The following is a 23065-nucleotide window of genomic DNA, read 5'->3' on the forward strand; positions in this document are numbered from 1 at the left end:
GGAAGATTTAGAGGTTTAGTAAAAAGCAAGTGGAATGGACTTTTCTGAAAATAATGCAAACACTGTTTCAGATTTATCCAGTTTTGCTGATGAACTTCTTGTCCTTTATTGAAGTTGGTCTAGGGTTCAAATAAAAGGGGTTAAAAAGTAAAAATGTTATCTAATGAAAATAAATGTTATTGTAAAGAGTAGGAGAAGAAGGTCACAAGCAACTCAAACTTGTGTGCCATGACTTGGATTTGTTGGCATGGTCCCCTATGAATATTTGTGAGAACCACTGTTTAGGTCATGACACATCTGATGATATTTCAGGCAGATTGGAGATAACTTGATTGTTCCTGGTGGAGTAAAAACCATTGAGGCCAATGGGAAAATGGTTATTCCTGGAGGCATAGATGTACACACCCACTTACAGATGCCTTACAGAGGGATGACCACTGTGGATGATTTTTTCCAGGGTACAAAGGCAGCTCTGGCTGGGGGAACCACCATGATAGGTGAGTATGCCTGGTGATTTTCTGTGGCAGGCCAGTCAGAACAGCAATTTGTTCTATTTTTTATAGATTAGGAATCTTGTAGCGGAAACAATTTATGGGCCTGATTCACTAAATTGCGATTAAATAATTTTTGCGTTAAATAAGTCGCGATAATTAGCGCGCGATTCACCATAGTATTATCGCATGCGCTAAGTCGCCATTTACGCATGCAGTATTTTTCGCGCAAGTTTTAACGCATGCGCTAATTTCCGCGCTGAAAAGAATACGATCGCATGATTCACTATAACTTAGGCGCGCTAAATATCACATTCGGCTATGCGAAAATTAACACCTACTACAGGCAGGCGAAATATTATAGAAAAGTACAGTAAATGAGTTTTTGCCAATAAAATATGGACTTACAGTGTTATGTATTCAAGTATGTGTCTTTTTACTCAATTTTACTAAAGTCTTGGCATGTATGGAATTTCGCTACTAATATACAGTACTATAGCGGTAAAAATTTAGTCGCCAAAATATACAGTACAATAGTGGTAAATATTTAGTCGCCAAAATATACAGTACAATAGCGGTAAATATTTAGTCGCCAAAATATACAGTACTATAGCGGTAAATATTTAGTCGCCAAAATATACAGTAGAATAGTGGTAAATATTTAGTCGCCAAAATATACAGTACAATAGTGGTAAATATTTAGTCGCCAAAATATACAGTACTATAGTGGTAAATATTTAGTCGCCAAAATATACAGTACAATAGTGGTAAATATTTAGTCGCGATATTATACAGTACAATAGTGGTAAATATTTAGTCGCCAAAATATACAGTACAATAGTGGTAAATATTTAGTCGCCAAAATATACGGTACAATAGTGGTAAATATTTAGTCGCCAAAATATACAGTACTATAGTGGTAAATATTTAGTCGCCAAAATATACAGTACAATAGCGGTAAATATTTAGTCGCCAAAATATACAGTACTATAGCGGTAAATATTTAGTCGCCAAAATATACAGTACAATAGTGGTAAATATTTAGTCGCCAAAATATACAGTACAATAGCGGTAAATATTTAGTCGCCAAAATATACAGTACTATAGCGGTAAATATTTAGTCGCCAAAATATACAGTACAATAGTGGTAAATATTTAGTCGCCAAAATATACAGTACAATAGTGGTAAATATTTAGTCGCCAAAATATACAGTACAATAGTGGTAAATATTTAGTCGCGATATTATACAGTACAATAGTGGTAACTATTTAGTCGTGATCTTATACAGTACAATATCGGTAAATCTTTAGTCGCACAAAATACATTACTAGGTATAATAATTATAGAAAAGTACAGTAAATTAGCTTTTGGCAATAAAATATGGACTTTGCAGTGCTATTTATTCAAGTATGTGTTTCCCCTAGAGTGACGCAGCCGGCAGTTTGCAGGGAAATGGTCATTTTTAATACAGTCATTTTACGAAAGTATTGGCGTGTATGGCTAACATGGCGTGCGTTCATTTGCGCGACTATTTATATGCGGCTACAAATGATGAAATGTTTCGCCAGGCATGGATTTGCAGCGAATTTTTGGACGTGCCGCAAAACGCATAAAAAAATTTGCCACGCGAAAATTCCCCGCACGTCCAAAAATTGACACAGGATTAAAAAAATAATAGTCGCGGGCAACAATTTTTTTGCCCGCACAACATTTTTGCCGTTTCGGGGATCTTTCAAAATTAGTATGTAGCGTATTTTCTGCCGAGTGTGATAACTCTAGCACTTCTTTTTTTTTCTTACTTATATTTTTATTGGTTTTTGGGGTTTTTTTTGCAAATAAACATTTATACAGCACCTCTCTAGCACTCTGTGCTCTCCCAGGGCAAAATGTTGCCAGTTTTATGCTGCCGATTGTCGCGTGCGTAATGTCGCGACAATTAGCGCATGCAATAAATAGCGTGCATGCGAAAAATACCGTACACGCGTACATTTATCGCGACAAAAATATTGCATGAAATACCGCGCGTAAAATAGCACAAGTATGCTTATAGTGAATCGTGCGAAAAGTCGCGGAAATTAAGACACAATAAAATTTCTACCGCACGCTATAAATAGCGCACGTTGTATCGCACTTTAGTGAATCGGCCCCTATGTGTATAATTAAAAATAAGCCTCGAATAAACATGTGATTATTATTGTTGCCCAACTGTTCATTAAAACTGTACTCTCTTCTGTTAAATATACAACTATTAGTATTAACCAGGACCAAAACCTGTGTAATTGTATGTGACCTGTGCTCATTGAACTCTTTAGTGACTTATTATGTAATGGGGGTGCATTATATCCAATATTTGTTCTTTAATGCAATTTTCCAGTTGACCATGTGATCCCAGAGCCAGAAGCCAGCCTGACTGAGGCCTTCGAAAAATGGAGAGAATGGGCTGATGGAAAAACATGCTGTGACTACTCGCTTCATGTTGACATCACTCACTGGAACGACAGTGTAAAGCAAGAAGTGGAGGCACTTGTCAAGCAGAAAGGTATCATATGTTTTATGTGTCCTATCAAGCTTTACTGCTGCATTGTATAGTATTTATATATTTAGTTATATAGCACCACAAATGTACACAGTGCTTTATACAGTGGGTACAGTTAATTTAAATTAGTGACAATAAGTAATAAATATAAATAAGTTATAAATGGCACAGGTTACATAGCAAAGAACTGATAAGCTTTTTAAAACACCATTGTATTCTACAGAGCTTATCCTGTTATCTGCTGTCTGTGCCATTTAGCCCTATTTCAACTTGAATATTTGCCCCTGTGGCTACACAGCAGCTTATTTATATAAAGTATAGTAGTCTTTTTTTGAAAGGCATGACTTACCAATGTAGGGCAAAAATATGTTATATTTTACTTTACAACAACGTTCATCTCTCGTTACTGTTCCTTTAAGATAACCATAAGGAAGTCTTATTTTTTAAGAAAAGGTGGCTACCCTAATAGCACTGCAGGCAGTTGTACCATAGGGCTCATGCAAATTGTAGACACTTCATCAATGATGATTCCTCTGCATGACAGCTCAAGCCCTTCCACTACTGTTTTATAGAAACACTTATAACCCACATCCTGCTGGGACCTCCTGCCAAATACATCATATTGTATGGAGGGCCTCTCCTAGCAATACTTGTTTTGGAGAGAGTGAACCTGCTTTTCCTTTGCCAGTAATCCCAGCCCTTTGCTAGAACATAACACTTAATGAGGTGAAAATGAGTTCTGTGTTTTATTGTAAATGTGGTATTTTTAGCCAGGTTAAAGGGAGCATTTTGTTTCAGTTTATTTGTAAGAGTCTCACCAGCAAAATGTTCAATCCAGGATGTTTCCTTAACTTCATCTGAGCATTTGCCAACACTGTTTCCTAAGAGATCAATGCTGGACTGACATCCCCAAACCCCCATATATGTTTAGCTTCAGTAGCCAACTCCTTTCATTCCAGCTGTGTGCAGTAATTATCACATGTCTCTGTTCTAAAGGAAACCGCATTCCTGAATTTCCATTTTTATTCTGCTTTACAGGTGTTAACTCTTTCATGGTTTACATGGCCTATAAAGATTTGTATCAGATGTCAAACACTGAGGTAAAGTCAATTTCTATTTCCTTCCTTTCTGGGCAGAAATCCAAAGTGAACTTTTTCCCTCCTTTTAGACATATCTGTTAGAAGCTCAGTCATTTTTTTTTACTGCTATGGGTGATTTACACAGCTTTGTGCTACTTCTGTTATATTTTATGGATTTATCCAGAAGTGTCACTGTAGTTATATTGCAGCCAAAATGAACGTCCATGGGCTTATTTTTCAGTTTTCGAGTTTGTAAATCGTAGAGTTTGAAAATCTCAAACTGAAAAATATGGCTTGACTTTGCCCACAACAGCTCCCACTGACTTCTACATAAACTTGCAAGCTTTTAGATTTGAGTTTTCAGGTTTTTTTGCATTTAAAAATTGAACATTCAAGTTTTTGAACCACAATTCGAATTTTGGGAGTTTTAGCTAAAAAAAACCTAAACGTGAATTATGAAAAGAAAATTGAATTTGAATGTTGATAAATCACCCCCCTAGAGAAGAACTAGACAATGCAGACTTTAATGGTGCGATTATATTACAGCCTATAGTGGAAAAAAGGATGAAGGGTCTCTGGAACAGGGGTTTTATGGTATCTTGTATTTTTGTATTGTAGTTATATGAAGTCTTCACTTTCCTGGGAGGCCTAGGTGCCATTGCTCAGGTTCATGCTGAGAATGGGGATATCATTGCCCAGGTAAGAGGATGGTTTTATTTGGAAGGTTGGTCTAAAATAGTTTAATAAGTAAAACTGAAGTTGAAATGCATGTTGACTTACAATAAATATATAAAAAGTATGTCAAATTGTATTCTAAAGCCTTTACCATAAATTTTGGTCATGTGGGGAAAATGCAGTGGTTTTATTGCTCGGTTTACCTTATAAAATAGGACATTTTGTCACCTCTGGAGTAGAGAACAAATATCATAAAATGTTAGTCACTAAAAAGAGGTTTCCAAAGAAGAAATGTTTTGAAACAGGCTGCCATTTTTACTCATGGATCCCAATACTAGTAAGTTAGCAGGGCCCTCTCCACAGGGCCTCCAGTTATTAGCTTAGTGGTCACATGGGCCCTCTGCGTGGTGGGCCTGCCCGCATGTTCAATGGAACCCCAACAAAAAAAAAAATGTCCCCACCTATGCTTCATTCTAAACTCTGTCCACTCTATAAGTCACTTTCTCTTTGTGAACTGATGGCTCCATTGAGGCTTCCTTCTGAACAGTGCTCCCTGTGTCTCAGATTATAGCTGACAGCCCATGTAAAGCAGTTGGTTCCCTCCAGTTTATCACAGCAAGTGATTTGAAAGATCAACCTGTGGTGTGAATGAAAAACAATTAAAGCAGTACAACCAATACCCTGATTCTGCCTGTGTTTGGTGCATTAAAAGGAGAGGTTACATTGCCCTACAATTTAGCTTACCGACTGGAGCCGTACTATTCTGTCTGTGTGGCCAGCATGATAATATATATCTATAAACACAGACAATATATTAATGTGGTTAATGACTTAAAAAGTCAACTAAATATTCATTTCTGTTAATGATACCTTATTTTAAAGTACCAACCCCAGACTACTATGGGCTGCTCAAATACTATTTCCATAATGAGCAACGGCACTGATGAAAGGAGTGTCTTTTGGCTGAGTTGCCTTAGTGTCAACAGAACCGCAGTCCTATGCAAACCTCCGAACTGCAGGACTTGGCTCGTATTCCAGAATCCTTGCTAATTGATACAAAATGTTAGCGAGAGGTCAAGAATGCAAAGGCAAGCATTATGAAGTCAGTTAGTAAGACTTCCAAAAATCAAGAGAAAATAAAAGCGTAGAATTTTCTAGAAAGTGTCTAATCTGGTGTGTACAGCAATCAGAGGGAGAAGTATCACCATTGCCTGGAATATTAGTCCTGGTGCAGACAGTATGGCATACGTATATTCTAAGGATTTCAAGTTAAAATCTACAGAAGCTTGCAGTAGGTCTTTTACAGTTTTTGTGGCTGCACCTCTGGCTGTGACTCCTGAAGCATTGTTGAAAGCCAACTGACTCCTGCCACATTTTTTCAAGAGTTAAGGTCCCCATACACGTGCAGATTCCCTTGCTTGGCGAGGTCACCAAGCAAGCGGATCTTCACCCGACGGGTGGGGTGGCGGCAATGGGGCAGTCGGTTTGGGGACCGCATCAACGAGCCGATCAACGGGTCCCGATCTGACTGAATCTCTTAACCTGCCTGATCGATATCTGGCCAATTTCAGGCCAGATATCGGACGGGTATGGCCAACGTTTCTGCCCCTACACAGGCCGATAAGCTGGCGAATTGGTCCAAGGGACCGATATCGGCAGCTACAATTGGCCTGTGTATGGGGACCTTTAGGGCTCTGGCACACGGGGAGATTAGTCGCCTGCAACAAATCTCCCTTGTCACGGGCGACTAATCTCCCCCAACTACCATCCCACTGGTGAAAATGTAAGTCGCCGGTGGGATGGCACACGCTGCGCAGGCGATTTTGGCAAATCGCCGAACTTGCCTCGCAAGGCATTTTCGACGATTTGCCGAAATCGCCTGCGCAGCGTGTGCCATCCTGGAGAGGGATAAACAAATACTGCATTCAGTTGTAAATCCGTTTACAAATAACTTAAGCATAATTGAAATTTTTCAGTAAAAGTACAAAATACTGGAAAATTTCTTAGATTTACAGTCATCAGCACTTGGGTTTATGTGAAGTAGGGGGAAATACTATAAAACATAGTTTCTTGCCGGACTAGTAAACCATGGAAACCAACCAACATATAATATTTACTAGTTCTGCTGTTAAAGGCAACATGTGAATGGTTGCTAAGGGTTGCTATACCTGGAATAAATGTAACACAGTGGTTTAAGGCACCTTTTAATTGTACTGAAATCTTTCTTTCTTCTAGGAGCAAAACAGAATGCTAGAATTGGGAATTACTGGACCGGAGGGTCATGTTTTGAGTCGACCAGAGGAGGTAAGATATACTGTAACAGCCTTATAGTATAACCATCTTAATAAAAGAATGGGCAAAGGATAAGCGTGGCCATAATCTCTATATGTGACTTGTCCCATCAGTTCAAAGGCTGGCAGGGAAACAACTTTAAGGGAAATCAAATAGAACAGAAACTGTAGCATTTCCCAGTGTTGCTGTAGCTTCTGTCAATGATGCCTTAAGGTAGCCATACACTGAGTGATCCGCTTGTTTGGCTCATTGAACTCTCTGGAAACCCAAGGGTAACAACCCACAGAGCAGTTGTGTCACCCTCGATAGATCTTTATCACAGGCGAGATCTTTAACCACTCAAAAAAGGCTTTCTGCTGGCAACAATAGGAGTTGCTGGTGGAAAGCCCTTTGCATTGATTCGGTGATCCAAAGTCGTGTAAAGTTTCCTTTTGCAGGCAACTTTGCACAACTTTGGAAAGCGAAGCGATGTAAAGGGCTTTCCACCAGCAACTCCTATTGTTGCCAGTGAGAAGTCTTTTCGGATAGTGAGAGTAGAGACCTCATACGTGACACAAACACTCTGTAGGTTCTTACCCTAAGAGAAACTCATACTTTGCAATAGCTTCAATTATGTTACCACAACCAGATGTTCCAACACCCCAGCAGTGTGTTTTATTCCATGTGTGCTTATTCAGTGGTTGACATTAGTAATATACCTGCCATTTATGTGTGTTTCACTGTTTGAAGCCTTCTTCATTTTCAGCTGTATTTGTTTCAACAAAAGCTTTTAACTAGGGGTGAGATACTGTATACAGTGAAAAGATACAAGGCCCACATGTGTTTTTTGTGCCAATAGTACTGAAATGTCTCTAAATTTTAAATCAAGTAGTCAGCATATTGATATATTGAACATCTTCCCTAGTAAGATTCTAATTATGTGGTTCATCTGGAGAGCAACAGGCTAGTCACTAATGATACACCCCGTGTCACATTTATTATTCTAGAACTGCTGATCTTAGTCCTCAGTGAAAAGAAACACCAGATTTCTTTCCTTCTATTCTGTATGCATGATCTTCTGTCAGACTTTCTTCTCTCAGAAAAATCCTTCAGGGCATGGCACGAGTTTGCTCCCTCCCTTCTGCTCTCTCCCCCTCCCCTCTCTGCTGTAACCTGAGCTGAGAGCTGTACCCTGCCTGATTGCTGATGCCTAGAAGTGAAGTCATACCAAGCTAAAATGGCTGCTGCTATCTTAAACAATCACAGGGAGATCTAGAGCTGTTTACTCAGACATGGTAAAGCTATCTAAAAAATAAATATAGCATTCTAGCTTGCACTATCATGAGAGTAGCTCTTATTCTCCTTTATTGCTCATCCATCACCCATTTTATATGGTCAAACACATGATAATGTGATTTAATCCATGGCCACAGCCTTTTTTACCCACAGATGACTAGCAGTTCCCCCCGATACTGTAGCTTATTGGACTAATTAGTTCTTGTGATGTTATAACATCATGAAACACTTACAAACATTATAAATACTTATATTTAGAGTACAGAGAAGGCAATAATACATGAAAGGAAACTCCAGTACTTACTATTTTAGGGAACATAGTTATCCGTGTGAGCTTTGAATTAGAAGTTTAACAGTTAGAAGAAAACAGTTCAGAAGATTCCCCTGTTCTTGTCTTTATACAAACATGCAGGAAACAAAACTCATTAGTGTGACTGTTAATAGGCATTCCAAGTCCAGCTTCTTCCATGTACTGAGCCATTTATCTTTTACATGCACATGTTTGCAGCCAGATGCTATTAAGATAATAACTTCATTTAGTGGAGCTCAGGATCAGTCAGGAGCCATAAAGATCATCTGTAGGGCCACATCCGGCCCTGTGTCTCCTGATGGATTTCTGTTAAATAGTTTTTTCCTATTAGCTTCCTGCACTAGGTTAGAGTGCTGTGTTCTTTTCTGTTTATAGTTTAGTGTTTGTTATTTGGCATCTATTCTTCCTGCTAAGGAAGACAAATAAACAGCGAGTAGGCTGTTGACATTGCTTTACAATGTCTTGCTGTGGCCATAAGTAGCCTTTAAGTGCGCAATCTGAGTCTAATGTCAGCAGTGATGTGGTGTTTAGCCTGTGGACACACTCCTTTTTCAACCCCAACTTCTGAAATGGTGTGTTAAATCTGTCCGTATAGTTCATTACAATGAGGATGGAGCCTAGCAGGGTTGCCAGATTTAATTTTCCAAACCAGGCAAAGTTAGTTCCAAAACCAGCACAAAACTAGCTAAAAGCCACTTTGAAAGTAGCCCAAAAATAGCTTAATATGCACAATGAAAAAAAATTCAAAAAATAAAAGTATATATGGGAAAATATGCCTTTTTAAAGTGTATAATCACCACTCTTGCTGTGTACCTCCGCTCCAGTTACTGGGATGGCTGATAATTCCCTGCCGTCTGTGCCAGCCCATGCAGATTATAGTTGTTTAGCTGCTTCAGTTTCAGCAAAGAGGACTAGAAAATGGACCGTCTGTTTTTAATTGCATGCTGGGTATTGTAGTTTTATATCAGTCTTAGCTGTAGGCTAATTGTAAGCTACCAACTACATTACCCAGCATGCACTGGGATAGGCATGTCAGAGGAAAAAATCTTTGGCTAGTTTCCAAACTACAAACCTGCCAAGGCTCAAAAAACTAGGCCAAATTTGTACCCACCTGGGCTTTAAATTAGTAGCCCAATTTGGCGGAAAGCCTGCCAACCTGGAATATAGGGTTGGCTACTCTCCCGTCATGGGGGGCGGGAGGAGGCGGGCAGTGATGTTGTGGGGTCGGGGAGGAGGCGGGACCATGAGGTCACAGGGCAGCCCTTCTGAAAATCGGGCTGTCCGGGTCAAAACATTAATGGAGCCTTATCAGGTACTTAGTCACCCATGGAGTCCTGGCTGTCAATCTATTTCAGCACTGAAAACCCAGAGACAAATTCCTAGAAACCTCTTGGAATAACTTTTTCTTTATAGTGAAGGGGTCATTCAAACCCTTTTACAAAAATGGTGCAAGCAAAGTACAAAAAACAGGTGAACTTTCCCCATTCACATATGTGTTGCCATTCAGACAGTGCTGCTTTTCTCCACTTGTACAGGCGCATATAAACTTGTATGGGTCCTGAGGAGCTTGCCTAGTATGAGAAGTAGAACAAAATCTACATTTTGTATAATAAAATATCTGCTGCTGAATCATCATCAATTAATTTAATTACATTTTCAATATATATTTTTATAAGCCTACCTTCAAATGCAATAGCTTTATCTATTACTTTTCATCAATAGCTTTATTTATTACTTTTTATCACTAAACTATAGTCTGTATAGTTCATGGATATTAGAAGGCTTTACTTTTCAGGGAATATTGAAATAGCCCATTTTACTTTAATGCTATTTCTGCGAACGTTTAATAAAGAAAAGATGTTCCGATGTAGCAAAAGGGTGCTAGGACCAGTTTATTTAGTTAACAGGAAGTCTTATCACATATCAAACCATTTTCCCTTGTGTGTTTGCCAAGAAGTGAAATATTCCAAGCTGGAGCTCTGGGCTGATTGTGATGGAATGAAGGAAGGATTTCCACCATTGCAGTTCTCTGCACAAACCATAAAAGCGCAGGATGCAGTTAGGCTGGAGTAAAAGGACCCAGCGATCAACACAGTGAAAGGAAGCAGATCTATAAATGATACTATTTATATTTGAATGGATCTTCTACATACCAGGTGCAGCTAATGTGGAAGAACACATTCACAGACAGCCAAACAAACCAGCTTAGATGATGTACAGGGCCCCAGCTGTATTAATTCACTGCCATAATTAGATTCTTAGTGCACTTGTTTTGATTATAAACAATATCATGGAAAATTGTTGCTAATTTATACAGTATATTGAGGGATGTTATGGGCATATGTACAGTAGCATTACATTAATGTACAGAAGAGTATAATGGACAATAGAAAGCCATTAACTTTGATTGTTACTAATTAAACCAGCATGATTTAAGTGATCCATGTTTTGGTGACTCAGTGACTGGTGCCACAGGTAGTGGTGATAACACCCCCTTACATGTTTGTGTACAGAATAGTGTACATGTATAGGATCCGTTATCCAGAATGCTCGGGACCTGGGGTTTTCCTGATAAGGGGTCTTTCTGTAATTCGGATCTCCTACCTTAAGTCTACTAAAAAAATTATTTAAACGGTAATTAAACCCAATAGGTTTTTTTGGCTCCAATAAGGATTAATTATAGCTTAATTAGGATCAATACAAGGTACTGTTTTATTATTACAGAGAAAAAGGAAACCAGTTTTAATCAATTATTTGATTACAATAGAGTCTATGGGAGATGGCCTTTCCGTAATTCGGAACTTTCTGGATAATGGGTTTTTGGAAAAGTGGTCCGACACCTGTACTGTTCTTTTTTGTTTTACTTGAGATTCATTTATACCTAGCACAATGGGGGGGGCATGGATTTGTAACTATAGTATCCTAACTATTAATCAACATTATATTATAAGCTTAGCCTTTGGCATAAGGTTAGTGCTATGCTAGGCATTTGGCAGCTTTCCCTTAATAGGAAGCAATGATGAAACATATAATAGCTGTCTGTTGGTTTCCATTGTGGACAGTTGGGCTTTAGATTGTAAGCTCTTTTGGCCAGGGCTCTCTGTTTACCTATTCTCTATTGATTGCTTTATATGTTACTCTGTATGTCCAATGTATGAAACCCACTTATTGTACAGCGCTGCGGAATATGTTAATAATAATAAAAGTAAGGAGCACCAGCAAAATGTGCACCTTTACCATGTTTGAAGCAGTTCCAGTACCATATTTGAGGCAGTTCCGGTACCATATTTGAGGCAGTTCCAGTACCATATTTGAGGCAGTTCCAGTACCATGTTTGAGGCAGTTCCAGTACCATATTTGAGGCAGTTCCAGTACCATATTTGAGGCAGTTCCAGTACCATATTTGAGGCAGTTCCAGTACCATATTTGAGGCAGTTCCAGTACCATATTTGAGGCAGTTCCAGTACCATATTTGAGGCAGTTCCAGTACCATGTTTGAGGCAGTTCCAGTACCATATTTGAGGCAGTTCCAGTACCATATTTGAGGCAGTTCCAGTACCATATTTGAGGCAGTTCCAGTACCATGTTTGAGGCAGTTCCAGTACCATGTTTGAGGCAGTTCCAGTACCATATTTGAGGCAGTTCCAGTACCATATTTGAGGCAGTTCCAGTACCATATTTGAGGCAGTTCCAGTACCATATTTGAGGCAGTTCCAGTACCATATTTGAGGCAGTTCCAGTACCATGTTTGAGGCAGTTCCAGTACCATGTTTGAGGCAGTTCCAGTACCATGTTTGAGGCAGTTCCAGTACCATATTTGAGGCAGTTCCAGTACCATATTTGAGGCAGTTCCAGTACCATGTTTGAGGCAGTTCCAGTACCATGTTTGAGGCAGTTCCAGTACCATATTTGAGGCAGTTCCAGTACCATATTTGAGGCAGTTCCAGTACCATGTTTGAGGCAGTTCCAGTACCATATTTGAGGCAGTTCCAGTACCATGTTTGAGGCAGTTCCGGTACCATATTTGAGGCAGTTCCAGTACCATATTTGAGGCAGTTCCAGTACCATGTTTGAGGCAGTTCCAGTACCATATTTGAGGCAGTTCCAGTACCATGTTTGAGGCAGTTCCAGTACCATATTTGAGGCAGTTCCAGTACCATGTTTGAAGCAGTTCCAGTACCATATGTGGTAACAAAAAGCCCCTAATCTCCTGGTGGCACAAAGCTGACAGCTCCAGTTGAGTTCTGAGACAGAGAAAAGTTTGATTTTCAAGTTAATTCTAGATGAGGGCTTGAAATCTGGTGCTACATTGTTCTTGTTGGATCTTCATGTTCCATAGCAGACAAGTAGGTTTTTCATGTCCTCTCATGGGTCAATAAAAACTCTGCTAACTGGTTTTACTTGTTGCTTGTGAACTGTATCCTAATGGCTGTCCTGTGTTGTGTGCTTCACTATCGTTGCTTGTCTCTTTGTTCTTCTAGCTGGAAGCAGAAGCTGTTTTCCGTGCCATCACCATTGCCAGCCAAACTAACTGCCCACTCTATGTCACCAAAGTGATGAGCAAAAGCTCTGTAGATCTGATCTCCCAAGCCAGAAAAAAAGGTGAATGACTCCTACAGAGCCCATTATTTAATATACTGTATAACCAGTTGTGTTTCTATAACTGTTTCTCAACAACGTGAATATGCATATATGCATGTATAACTTTATATATTGCAAAATGACAACAGCAAAAGAGTACAAACAGTGGGATGACCATCGCAATAAATACATATAAATGTACTGTGCCATGTGGTAAGAGACAAAAGAGTAGAGAGTTACAGGTATGCTCAGCATTTGTTGAGCTGTTTAACCATGGTTCTTCCTGAAGCCAATACACCCTGGGCAACTACCCTAAAAGCCCCTGTTATAATCAGTCACTGGAGTCAAGTTAAAATCAAAAGGAAAATAACTAAACCTCTTTTTAAGAAAGACATCTGACCATATTAAAAATTATTGAAAGAATAGCAATCTGTGCCATTGGCATTGCCATTCATGCCATTCAGCATGTACAAGCACTAAGCCAATAAGGCACATAATGTCTTAATTGCAGCTGTAATCATGTAGAATTTGGGCAAATAAATGTTAGAGGTGAGAGTAAATTCCATTTGTAAAAAAAAAAAAATATTTACATTTTCTTATTTTCAGGCTATGTTGTTTTTGGTGAACCAATCACTGCCAGCCTGGGCACAGATGGAACACACTATTGGAGCAAGAACTGGGCTAAAGCAGCTGCATTTGTGACATCACCACCTCTGAGTCCAGACCCAACAACCCCTGACTACATTAACTCCCTCTTGGCAAGGTAAAAGGGGCTGCTACCATTGTAAAAGTCCTACCATTAAATCTTCAGAACTATTTTTCCTCTTGATTAGAGGGGCTTTCATCAATTCATAGCAACCATGGGTCAGTAATATGTGTATACAGTGAATGCAACCCAAGCCGTCATGCAACCCTGTCTGTTAATGCCCTTTACTATTCATAGGACCAGTGACACTTTAATGTTTCTCTTTTTCCCGTACAGACACTGCTATGTTGTACATACATTGCCATGTTATGTTGAAACTCATATTAAACTTTATCTATGTAGAGTGCTGGGGAACTGTTTTTTAATCTCAGCTGTTGGCAGTTTCTCTCCATCTGGTACAGATTAGTGGACACATTTTATTGTGCATGGTCTCTATCCATTAGTGGCTAAGATAGACTGAAAGCACACAGGGCTAACCAGTTAGGATTAAATATGTGCAGAAATATTTCTTCCAAAGAAGGATGGAAGCAGGGCCCATAGGTGCACTCTGCCCAGTACACACAGGTATTTTTCTTTTAGCAGTTTTATTTACAGATATAAAAAGGGGATTATGTTTTACTGTATTAAAATGTATATTCACATTCAAATACATTCTGTTGTATTCTAGTTGCTAGTATCACATTAACCCTAGCAACCGATTTCAGGCCAGATATCGGTCGGGCAGGCCCATTAGTAGTGCCCATACACGGGCCGATTGGCTGCTGAATTGGTCTAAGGGACCGATATCGGCAGCTAGAATCGGCCCGTGTATGGCCACCTTTAGTTGCATCAGTATAGTAACCACCAATCAGCAATTTGCTTTCATCTCACTAGTGTAAAGCACACAGCAAAGTTAAACTGGCCATACACATTACAATTACAATCTTTCCTGTGACCACAAGATCGTTGGTACCCTCCATAGACGTTTAGGGCTGAATTGTCAGATATGGAGGAAGAAACAATAAGAATTCTACCCCTATCTGATGATTCAGCCCTAAACGCAACCGCCCGATCAAAATCTTTAGTCCTGCCCAGTTGACGAGACGACTGATATCTGAGGCTTTTGCTGATATTGGTTATCTCGTTGATCCACCGAAATTTCAGCCTCTTCAAACAGAGTCGACAGCTTATCTGCCGTGTATGGGCCCTGTTCAATAAATATTGTATCTAGTCGAAAATTGGGCATTTATCTATCGGACAGGTTTAAAAATCATGTAAGGATGGGAACATCATTGGTCAGCACTGCCGCTTAATATGTTCCAGTAGTTTGACCCTATAAGCCCAATACCATCCAAAACAAGGTGGCCATATTAGGCAAAGATCTGCTCGTTGGGAACCCTAGCCAAACAACTGAATCTGGAGATGGTCATCTCACACCTTTAAAGTAGCACACTTTTATTAAATACACATTTTGCAAGTTCAATGCATAACTTCACATAATTCCTTGAACCTTGCATCTAACTTGCATCATGAGTATTAAATGAGTGTCCTACTTGAAAGTTGAGTTAATAACCCTAACCATACACATTGACCACTGGGCTATTAATTCAGTTATGTATATGGTCAGGGTGGGCAGAGAAATTAAATCACTATAGAGCTGAGACATCAGCACACTACACTGGACTGTGACAACATACATGTACCACTGTGAGGAATCAGCTCTCATGGGACTGGTAAAGAATTGAATCATTCTACAATAATGCATGAATGGGTTGAAGGGGACATCGACAGCCTGAAGCTCTGAATGTTTGGCTGCTAGTGGCCAAACTGGAGGCTCTTGTGTTCCTTACATATTCAGCTGTAGAGAATTAAAAATAAATCCTGATTGGTTGCTCTGGGCCTCTGCCGTGTAACCATTTATCACCTGTGCTTTTAAATGAGCCCCAGCGGGCCTTGATAGCTAAGACAGGCAGTCCTTCTTATCCAGTACTGCTTTGTATGTAACTGCCATGTTGCCTCTCTGCTATTAATATTAAAGCACAATGTAAAGTGTGTTTTCCCTCTTACTGTGTTAAAGGCAACTCATGTGGTTTTGGGTCAACTGCAATTACTTCGTTCTTTGGCTTTAGTGTAAATGACATCACTGTATAATGTCATTCATAGTGAGAAAAACAGGCAGACGGGATGGTCCTGTGGGAGCTCAGCGTGATCTATTGTTTGTCAGCCGACATCTGATACGGTTTATCGTTAGCTTGGAGTCCAGCTGCATGAATTGGACTGGGCTGTACACATAGTTAGTCATGTTGTAGGATTGCTAGCTGTGCCCCTCTCCCATCAGCCTGAGTGACACTATATATCACTGCCAGATTTTTAATCAACAATTGTATATTGTTCTGTTAAAAACATGCTGCAGTGCTATTGTTTGACTAAAGCTGCAACCTGCATTTCTCTGGCTAAAATACAACTCCCTACAGCTGCTGCTTGTCAGGGGCTTCTGGGAATTGTAGTTCAACCACAGCTGGAGAACCACAGGTTGTAGATCCCTGCTATATGTCAAGGGAATGGCAGAAGTGTTTACTACAACACAAGTCATTAGAGAAATAATCCTTTGGTTGTCAAGAGACATTAAAGGAGACATATCCTATAAAAATTAAGAATGTACCAGTGAATTGTACTCCTCTAAATATAGAAGGATTGTGCTTTAAAAAGTTGTGTTTCAGACTGATTTATTGAGAAATTCCACAAAAACCCCACTAGCCCCGCCCATCTGTTACACTTCCTGCTGGCTGAATTCTCTGGATGAGCTGGGGAGCCGGCGGCCCTCCGTACACTGCACTGTAGGATAGGAACCAATCAGCAGCTAGTATGACCTGATAGGGAACTGAAGCCTGTCTGTGCTTGTGTGAGTGCAGGGCTGTGATTGGCTAGTCCCCCTCTACCTGTGCTTCTGGCAGGGACTGTTAGGACACGCCCACTCTTCATTTCACACTGGACAGAGAAGTGATACAATCTATAGGGAGCTGCAATAAAGGGGCCATTTTTACAGAGAGGATTCATTTTTAGCACAAAGTGAAACCAGCACCATATATTATTCATAATTGCCTACAAAATTAGGGTTTTTCCCATTTATCCAATATGTCCTTTAAACTCCAGTTTCAGGGAGTAAGCAGTCACTGTTGGCAAAAAAAGAAAATCATTGTGCCATGATATGAAACATATGTGGTGTTTGACAATTGTGCGTAAATCATTTGCAGATTGATGCATGTACACCCTTCCTTGTACACCTGGGCATGTCTGAAAGTCAGCCAGATATCAGTTGGCAGGTTAGAAGTTCCAGTTGGTCTAGGACCTTGTTGGCCTTGTTCCTGCAGTTCCCTCTAAATAACTCTGCATAGCCCTCCACTATACTGCTATTATTGTAAAAATGAACATTGGACAAAGCATTTACACAGTCAATAAGACCATACAAAAATATAATCTCATAGCTTTCCTCCTTCATACTCTGCCTTGGATGCAGTAGATTAGCAAATCATAAAATGCACAGATAATTGTACTTAGTGATGTATTCATGAAACTTGCTTTTGGGTTACAAGCCTGACCAACTTGTGTAGGGTTACTGTAAAAAAATCTTAACAGGGATTATAATAATAAATGGGATCTAGGAATTTCTAGTATTTGCAGATTACAATTCTTATAATTAAATTATAGGCTGAGATGTTTCTCAGAGTAAAATTGCCAAATTGCCATTTGTTTTGCAGTGGGGATCTTCAGGTCACTGGAAGCGCACATGCAACATTTAGTACTGCCCAGAAGGCCATCGGAAAGGACAACTTCACTCTTATCCCTGAGGGAACAAATGGAATTGAAGAAAGAATGTCTGTAATCTGGGACAAGGCAGTGGTAGGTGTTCTTTGCTTATAGTGATACCACCATTTATTTCATGTCTTTCACGGAGGGCGCCCTCCATAAACTGCTTATTTTTATACATGGTGCAGAATGGGATGTTTATAAGCAGTGCACATACCAGTAGGGTTAGCTGATCCACTGCCTTGTGCAGTATTGTAAATAAGTTCAAAGTGTAGATGTGTCCATTCAAGAAGTACATCGATACTTTGCTTCTGATTAATGTTCCTGGTGTGGGTTCACTTGGCAGTGGCAGACTGGAAATTAAGTAATTCAAAGCTGCCTTCTATATGGCACTTGCACATTGTAAGGATTATCCTCCTGCAATGCAATGCTACCTCTGATTTAGTGCACTGAGTGTGGCTCCATCTGTACATGAATCTGAAGTTTTCTTTATATGAGAACATACTTGACCTTATTATTATTGGGAAAACTTTTAGTGACTTTTATATAAATTATAAATAAAATGACAAATAAAGGCAGACAGTTTAGGACCCCAGATCTGCATGAATGGATTTTGATGAAACTATTGGCAATCATCACTATACATCCCACAATATTTGTTTGCATCCACACTCGCTGGGCTTCTAAATGTGCAGGTATTCCAGTGTTCATTCCATGCTGGCAGGGAAGTAATAACATATTCCTTATCCCTACAGGCTACAGGCAAAATGGATGAAAACCAGTTTGTTGCTGTGACCAGCACCAATGCTGCCAAGATATTTAACCTTTATCCTAGGAAAGGAAGAATAGCAGTCGGATCAGACAGTGATCTGGTGATCTGGGATCCTGATGCAGTGAAAATTGTCTCAGCTAAAAGCCACCATTCTGTAAGTATGGCATGCTGCTGGAAGAGACATTGGCAACTGTGTGGTCTACAGGATACTAATGCTTTGCATGTCTTAGGTATCAAGCATTATGTTCTATATAATATATATATATATATATATATATATATATATATATATATATATATATATAATATATATATATATATAATACATATACACATATACAGTGGTGCTTGAAAGTTTGTGAACCCTTTAAAGTGGACCTGTCACCCAGACATAAAAAGCTGAATAATAAAAGTCCTTTTCAAATTAAACATGAAACCCAAATTCCTTTTTTTAACTAACACATGAATACCCATTATAAAGACATTTAAAAACCCCAGCTGTCAATCATATATTGCCTGCCCCGCCCCCGTGGGGCAGACAATACCTTTATCTTTCCATTCAGCACTTCCTAGATGTCACTGCACTTCACACTTTTCCCTTCCCTCCTCATCACCTAATTATGTAGCCAGTGCATGGGTATGGGCATCTGGTCCTCCAACAAGATTTTGGGGTGATGCAAAGCTTGCCTTACTAATAGTGTCCACAAAATGGCACCTGCCTGCTTGCTGTAATTGAATAGTTCCAAGACTGAAGGAAACAAGGTTTATACTATCTGTATAGTGTAAATAAGGTTTATTTTGCTCAACTAGCATGATAGAAAATAATTTGGAGTTTTTTCTTAGGGTGACAGGTGACATATTTTTATATGAATGTGATCTGAAACATCATCTGATATTCAAATACATTCTAAATAAATCCTAGAAAACCCAGTTAAACAAATGAAACAAAACGTATTATATTCGGTCATGTATTTATTTGTGTGTGGCAAAAGTAAGTGAATCATCTCTCAGTATTTGGTGTGATCCTCTTGTGCAGCAATAACTGCAACTAAACATTTGCGGTAACTGTTGATCAGTCCTGAACATTGAAATTTTATTATATAACAGGATTGTTGCACATGTTATTACATAGAACAAATCTAACAGCATCATTTAGATTGGAACTATATTTGTGTCCATGTCCCTTTAAATAGTTTAATGATTTGCATTGTGGCCATTATAAACTATCTCAGAGGAGAACTTTAGCCAGCAAGAGACAAAACTACACTTCTTATTAAGCAAGTGTCAGTGATCCAACAGAATGACAGCATCTCTTGGAGAACCTTAAGTGTAAGGTGCCAGCAATTACAGAGTTACACGGGACAGTGAGGGCATGTGCGCCAGAGTTGTTATATAACCCCAGTATTCTCTTATAACTGCTTACAGTTATGGCTCAAAAGCTGAAGATTGCCTGGTGATAGGCTCCTGGGAGCATAATGTAGCAAGAGGACTATATAATACATAGGAGACATGAATAACCTGTTAATATATTCTTATAAGCTGTGCTAAGTAACATCATTGGTTAGAACTATGCTCGGTGACTGTTTGTATAGAACTTACCTTGATCTTTGAGGTCATGATTCTCCTTTGTTGCTTTTAATATAGCCCAACTGTATTTACAGTTAACAAAGAAATATCCCAAACATTTTGGAATTGCAGAAGGGTGTGGAGTCTCCCGTACCTGGCAGAGTAGTACAGCAGGGTTGGAAGCCTCAATGTCTGATCACTTGTCTCCCTGTGTACTAGGCTTTTGATGGTGACTGGCAAGCAGGAGCATACAGATTTGCTATCTATAATACTACTCATTATGATGCCATATGAATATAATGATCTTGCATGGTCTTTATGGATTTATGGAGATTACAGATTATCTGTATTGTTGATATGTCAGTTATGTCATTCTGCATATTCAAACCCCTACTTTCTGCTCTCTCAGGCAGCAGAATACAACATTTTTGAAGGAATGGAGCTTCGTGGGGCACCTCTGGTGGTGATTTGCCAGGGAAAGATCATGATGGAGGATGGGACTCTTCATGTGACTCAGGGAACAGGACGCTTTATCCCTTGCAGTCCCTTTCCAGACTATGTGTACAAACGCATCAAGGCCAGGACCAAGGTGAGCCGGCATATGGTTGTGTACTAGCACAGATGTCTATTGTTTATTATGATTTTGTGGAGTTCAGCCACATTAAAATCTAGTGTTCATTTGATATTACTTGTTATTTTTGTACCCTGGGGACAGTCCGGGCACAGGAAGAGTTATTGATTAAAAATATTGTAATAAAGGGTTCAGGGGCACCTCAGAGGTCCCTTTAGGCCAGGGATCCCGAACCTTCTTTTATCCGTGAGCAACATTTCAATGAAAAAGCTGGGGAGCAATACAAACACAAAAACTTGACCGATAAGGATGGTTAATTAGTAGCCCAGTGTAGACTGGCAGACTACTAGAGGCTCTGTTTAGCAGTACATATGGTCTTTATGCCTCCAAGTCAGAAATTAAAAAATGGGCACCAACTTTGAAGTCACTGGGAGCAACACAAAAGGGGTTGGCAAGCAACATGTTGCTCACGAGCCACTTGTTGGGGATCACTGCTTTAGACCATTACACTAAGACTGAATTAATAAAAACATGTCCCTGTTATCAGGGCCATATTAATAAATAGGCAAAGGGGGTTTTTGCCCAGGGCCCACCAAGATAAGGAGCTCACTAGCATACATTTCATCTGGGATAACTTTTGGCAGAAGCATCCTATAGAGATGGTCCAGGAGGCACACTTGGGCATCATGTCTACTTTAGTAAAAGCAGACCAATTATTTCATTGCCTCCTTTACTATATTGAACCTCATGTGCTTGAGGGTTATTCGATCACAAATTTCTTGAGGCAGTGGGGTCCACCAATGAAATTTTGCCCTAGGCCTGCTGGTACCTTAAAGTGGCCCTGGCTACTATTGGCATTGCCATAATCCTAGCCACAGGCAAAAGTAACTGCATAAGTTCAATGTGAGCACTCACACTTACACAGGTCTTGTCATGATTTGGGTTTCTTCTACCTATTTAAATGTTTTTCTCATCACTACTTTTATGACAGATGGCAGAGTTGCATGCGGTGCCCAGGGGCATGTACGACGGACCCGTCTATGACTTGGCATCCACTCCCAAAGCTGGTACTCCTGCTGGCTCTACAAAAGGTTCTCCAACCAAGCAGACCGCACCAGTCAGGAACCTGCACCACTCTGGATTTAGTCTAGCTGGTAATTTCATCTAGTCTAACCCTATTTCCCTGCTGTTCCAGTGCAAAAGCTGCTGTTTGTTAGTATTGCAAATTGCTAGAATTGCCAGTGACTAGGCCTTTGTAGACTATAACTGAACCTAAATTGCCTTTTGAATCTGTCCACTCTACTTGAATCGTGTACATTTGCTTATTGTTAACAGACTGAAACTTCTTTTCTCACAGGAAACCAGGGAGATGAAAGTGGCGTTCGCTCTGCCAGCAGAAGGATTGTAGCTCCCCCCGGTGGACGCTCCAATATAACATCTCTCAGCTAAACACCCAAGTCCCAAATTGAGAACAACTGGGAAAAAAACCAAAATGGTACATTTGGTATTTAAGGAAAGGTTAACAGATTAATTCTTCAGAATGAACTTGATTTGACTTTTATTAACCCTCAGGCCTTATGTTTTACAAATGCTTTTTGCTACCTAGCTTTAAAAGTGTTGCTTCATTTTCTTCCATAATTGCAAAGCCTTCATTTTCAACTCGTGCATGCAGTTCAGTTCCCAGGGGGGCATTGGATAATGGTTACATTTGCCTATTACATTATTTTCTTTTCTCCAAAGTGAGGCATTGAACACACATTTCTGGTGGGTGACTTCATTAGTTGTGAAAAATAATGGGTCTTCTGTCAAACAAGCTCTTCTGTTTTTGTACAAGAATTGCAATAAAATGAAGGTCCCAAAAAATCTTGTGTGTGTGTTTTTAACAACAGAGCAACCATTAGGTGTTTGGAGTAAAGCTTAGTTTCAGGTATACTATACTATACTAAACTAATGGTATACTATACTAAGTGATAAGGCTCCACCTTGGAGTACACAAAATAGGCTACGTCGTCAAACTTTCAATTTACCCATACTGTACATTATATTGATATTAGGTTCTTAGTATAAATACAAAAGGCTGATTTTCAGTGTGCAATGGGGGTAAGTTATTAATACATCCATTAAATAAATATCAATTTATACCAGTCACATAAATACATAAAGTCACAATAGACAGAAATATAACTATGCACTTATGATATTATTAGAATAAGTGTTGTATAATAGAAGGAAATAAGTTGCAAAGGACTTCTATAGTCATATAAAGGTGCTTTGCTTTTATGCAGGTCATGGAACTCCATGTTGAAAAGTATGTAGCCAGATTTTGATTTTTTTTTTTAACTGAAAATGAGAATGGAACAGAATAGGAACACATTGCCTGCAAGCCCGGTGATCTATATTCCAGGTGCTGGCCTTGAATGCAAG

The 23065-nt window shown here is 39.5% G+C and overlaps 1 protein-coding gene across 2 annotated transcripts in view; it reads left to right on the forward strand.

The window, feature by feature from the left end:
* The window catches only part of dpysl3 (dihydropyrimidinase like 3), an 83322-nt gene extending 60818 nt beyond the window's left edge, over nt 1–22504 (forward strand). For both annotated transcript variants that reach the window (XM_012958802.3, NM_001005637.1), the window contains exons 3-14: nt 313–497; nt 2867–3031; nt 4067–4128; nt 4726–4806; nt 7018–7086; nt 13141–13261; nt 13847–14003; nt 17684–17825; nt 18488–18658; nt 20480–20659; nt 21633–21795; nt 21999–22504. In XM_012958802.3, the coding sequence (XP_012814256.2) occupies nt 313–497; nt 2867–3031; nt 4067–4128; nt 4726–4806; nt 7018–7086; nt 13141–13261; nt 13847–14003; nt 17684–17825; nt 18488–18658; nt 20480–20659; nt 21633–21795; nt 21999–22090 (1588 nt within the window). In that variant the 3' untranslated portion in view covers nt 22091–22504. The remainder of the gene's footprint in view (nt 1–312; nt 498–2866; nt 3032–4066; nt 4129–4725; nt 4807–7017; nt 7087–13140; nt 13262–13846; nt 14004–17683; nt 17826–18487; nt 18659–20479; nt 20660–21632; nt 21796–21998) is intronic.
* Nucleotides 22505–23065: the final 561 nt, after the last annotated feature.

The sequence above is a fragment of the Xenopus tropicalis genome, chromosome 3 (genome assembly GCF_000004195.4).
Source record: "Xenopus tropicalis strain Nigerian chromosome 3, UCB_Xtro_10.0, whole genome shotgun sequence".
Taxonomy (NCBI): domain Eukaryota; kingdom Metazoa; phylum Chordata; class Amphibia; order Anura; family Pipidae; genus Xenopus; species Xenopus tropicalis.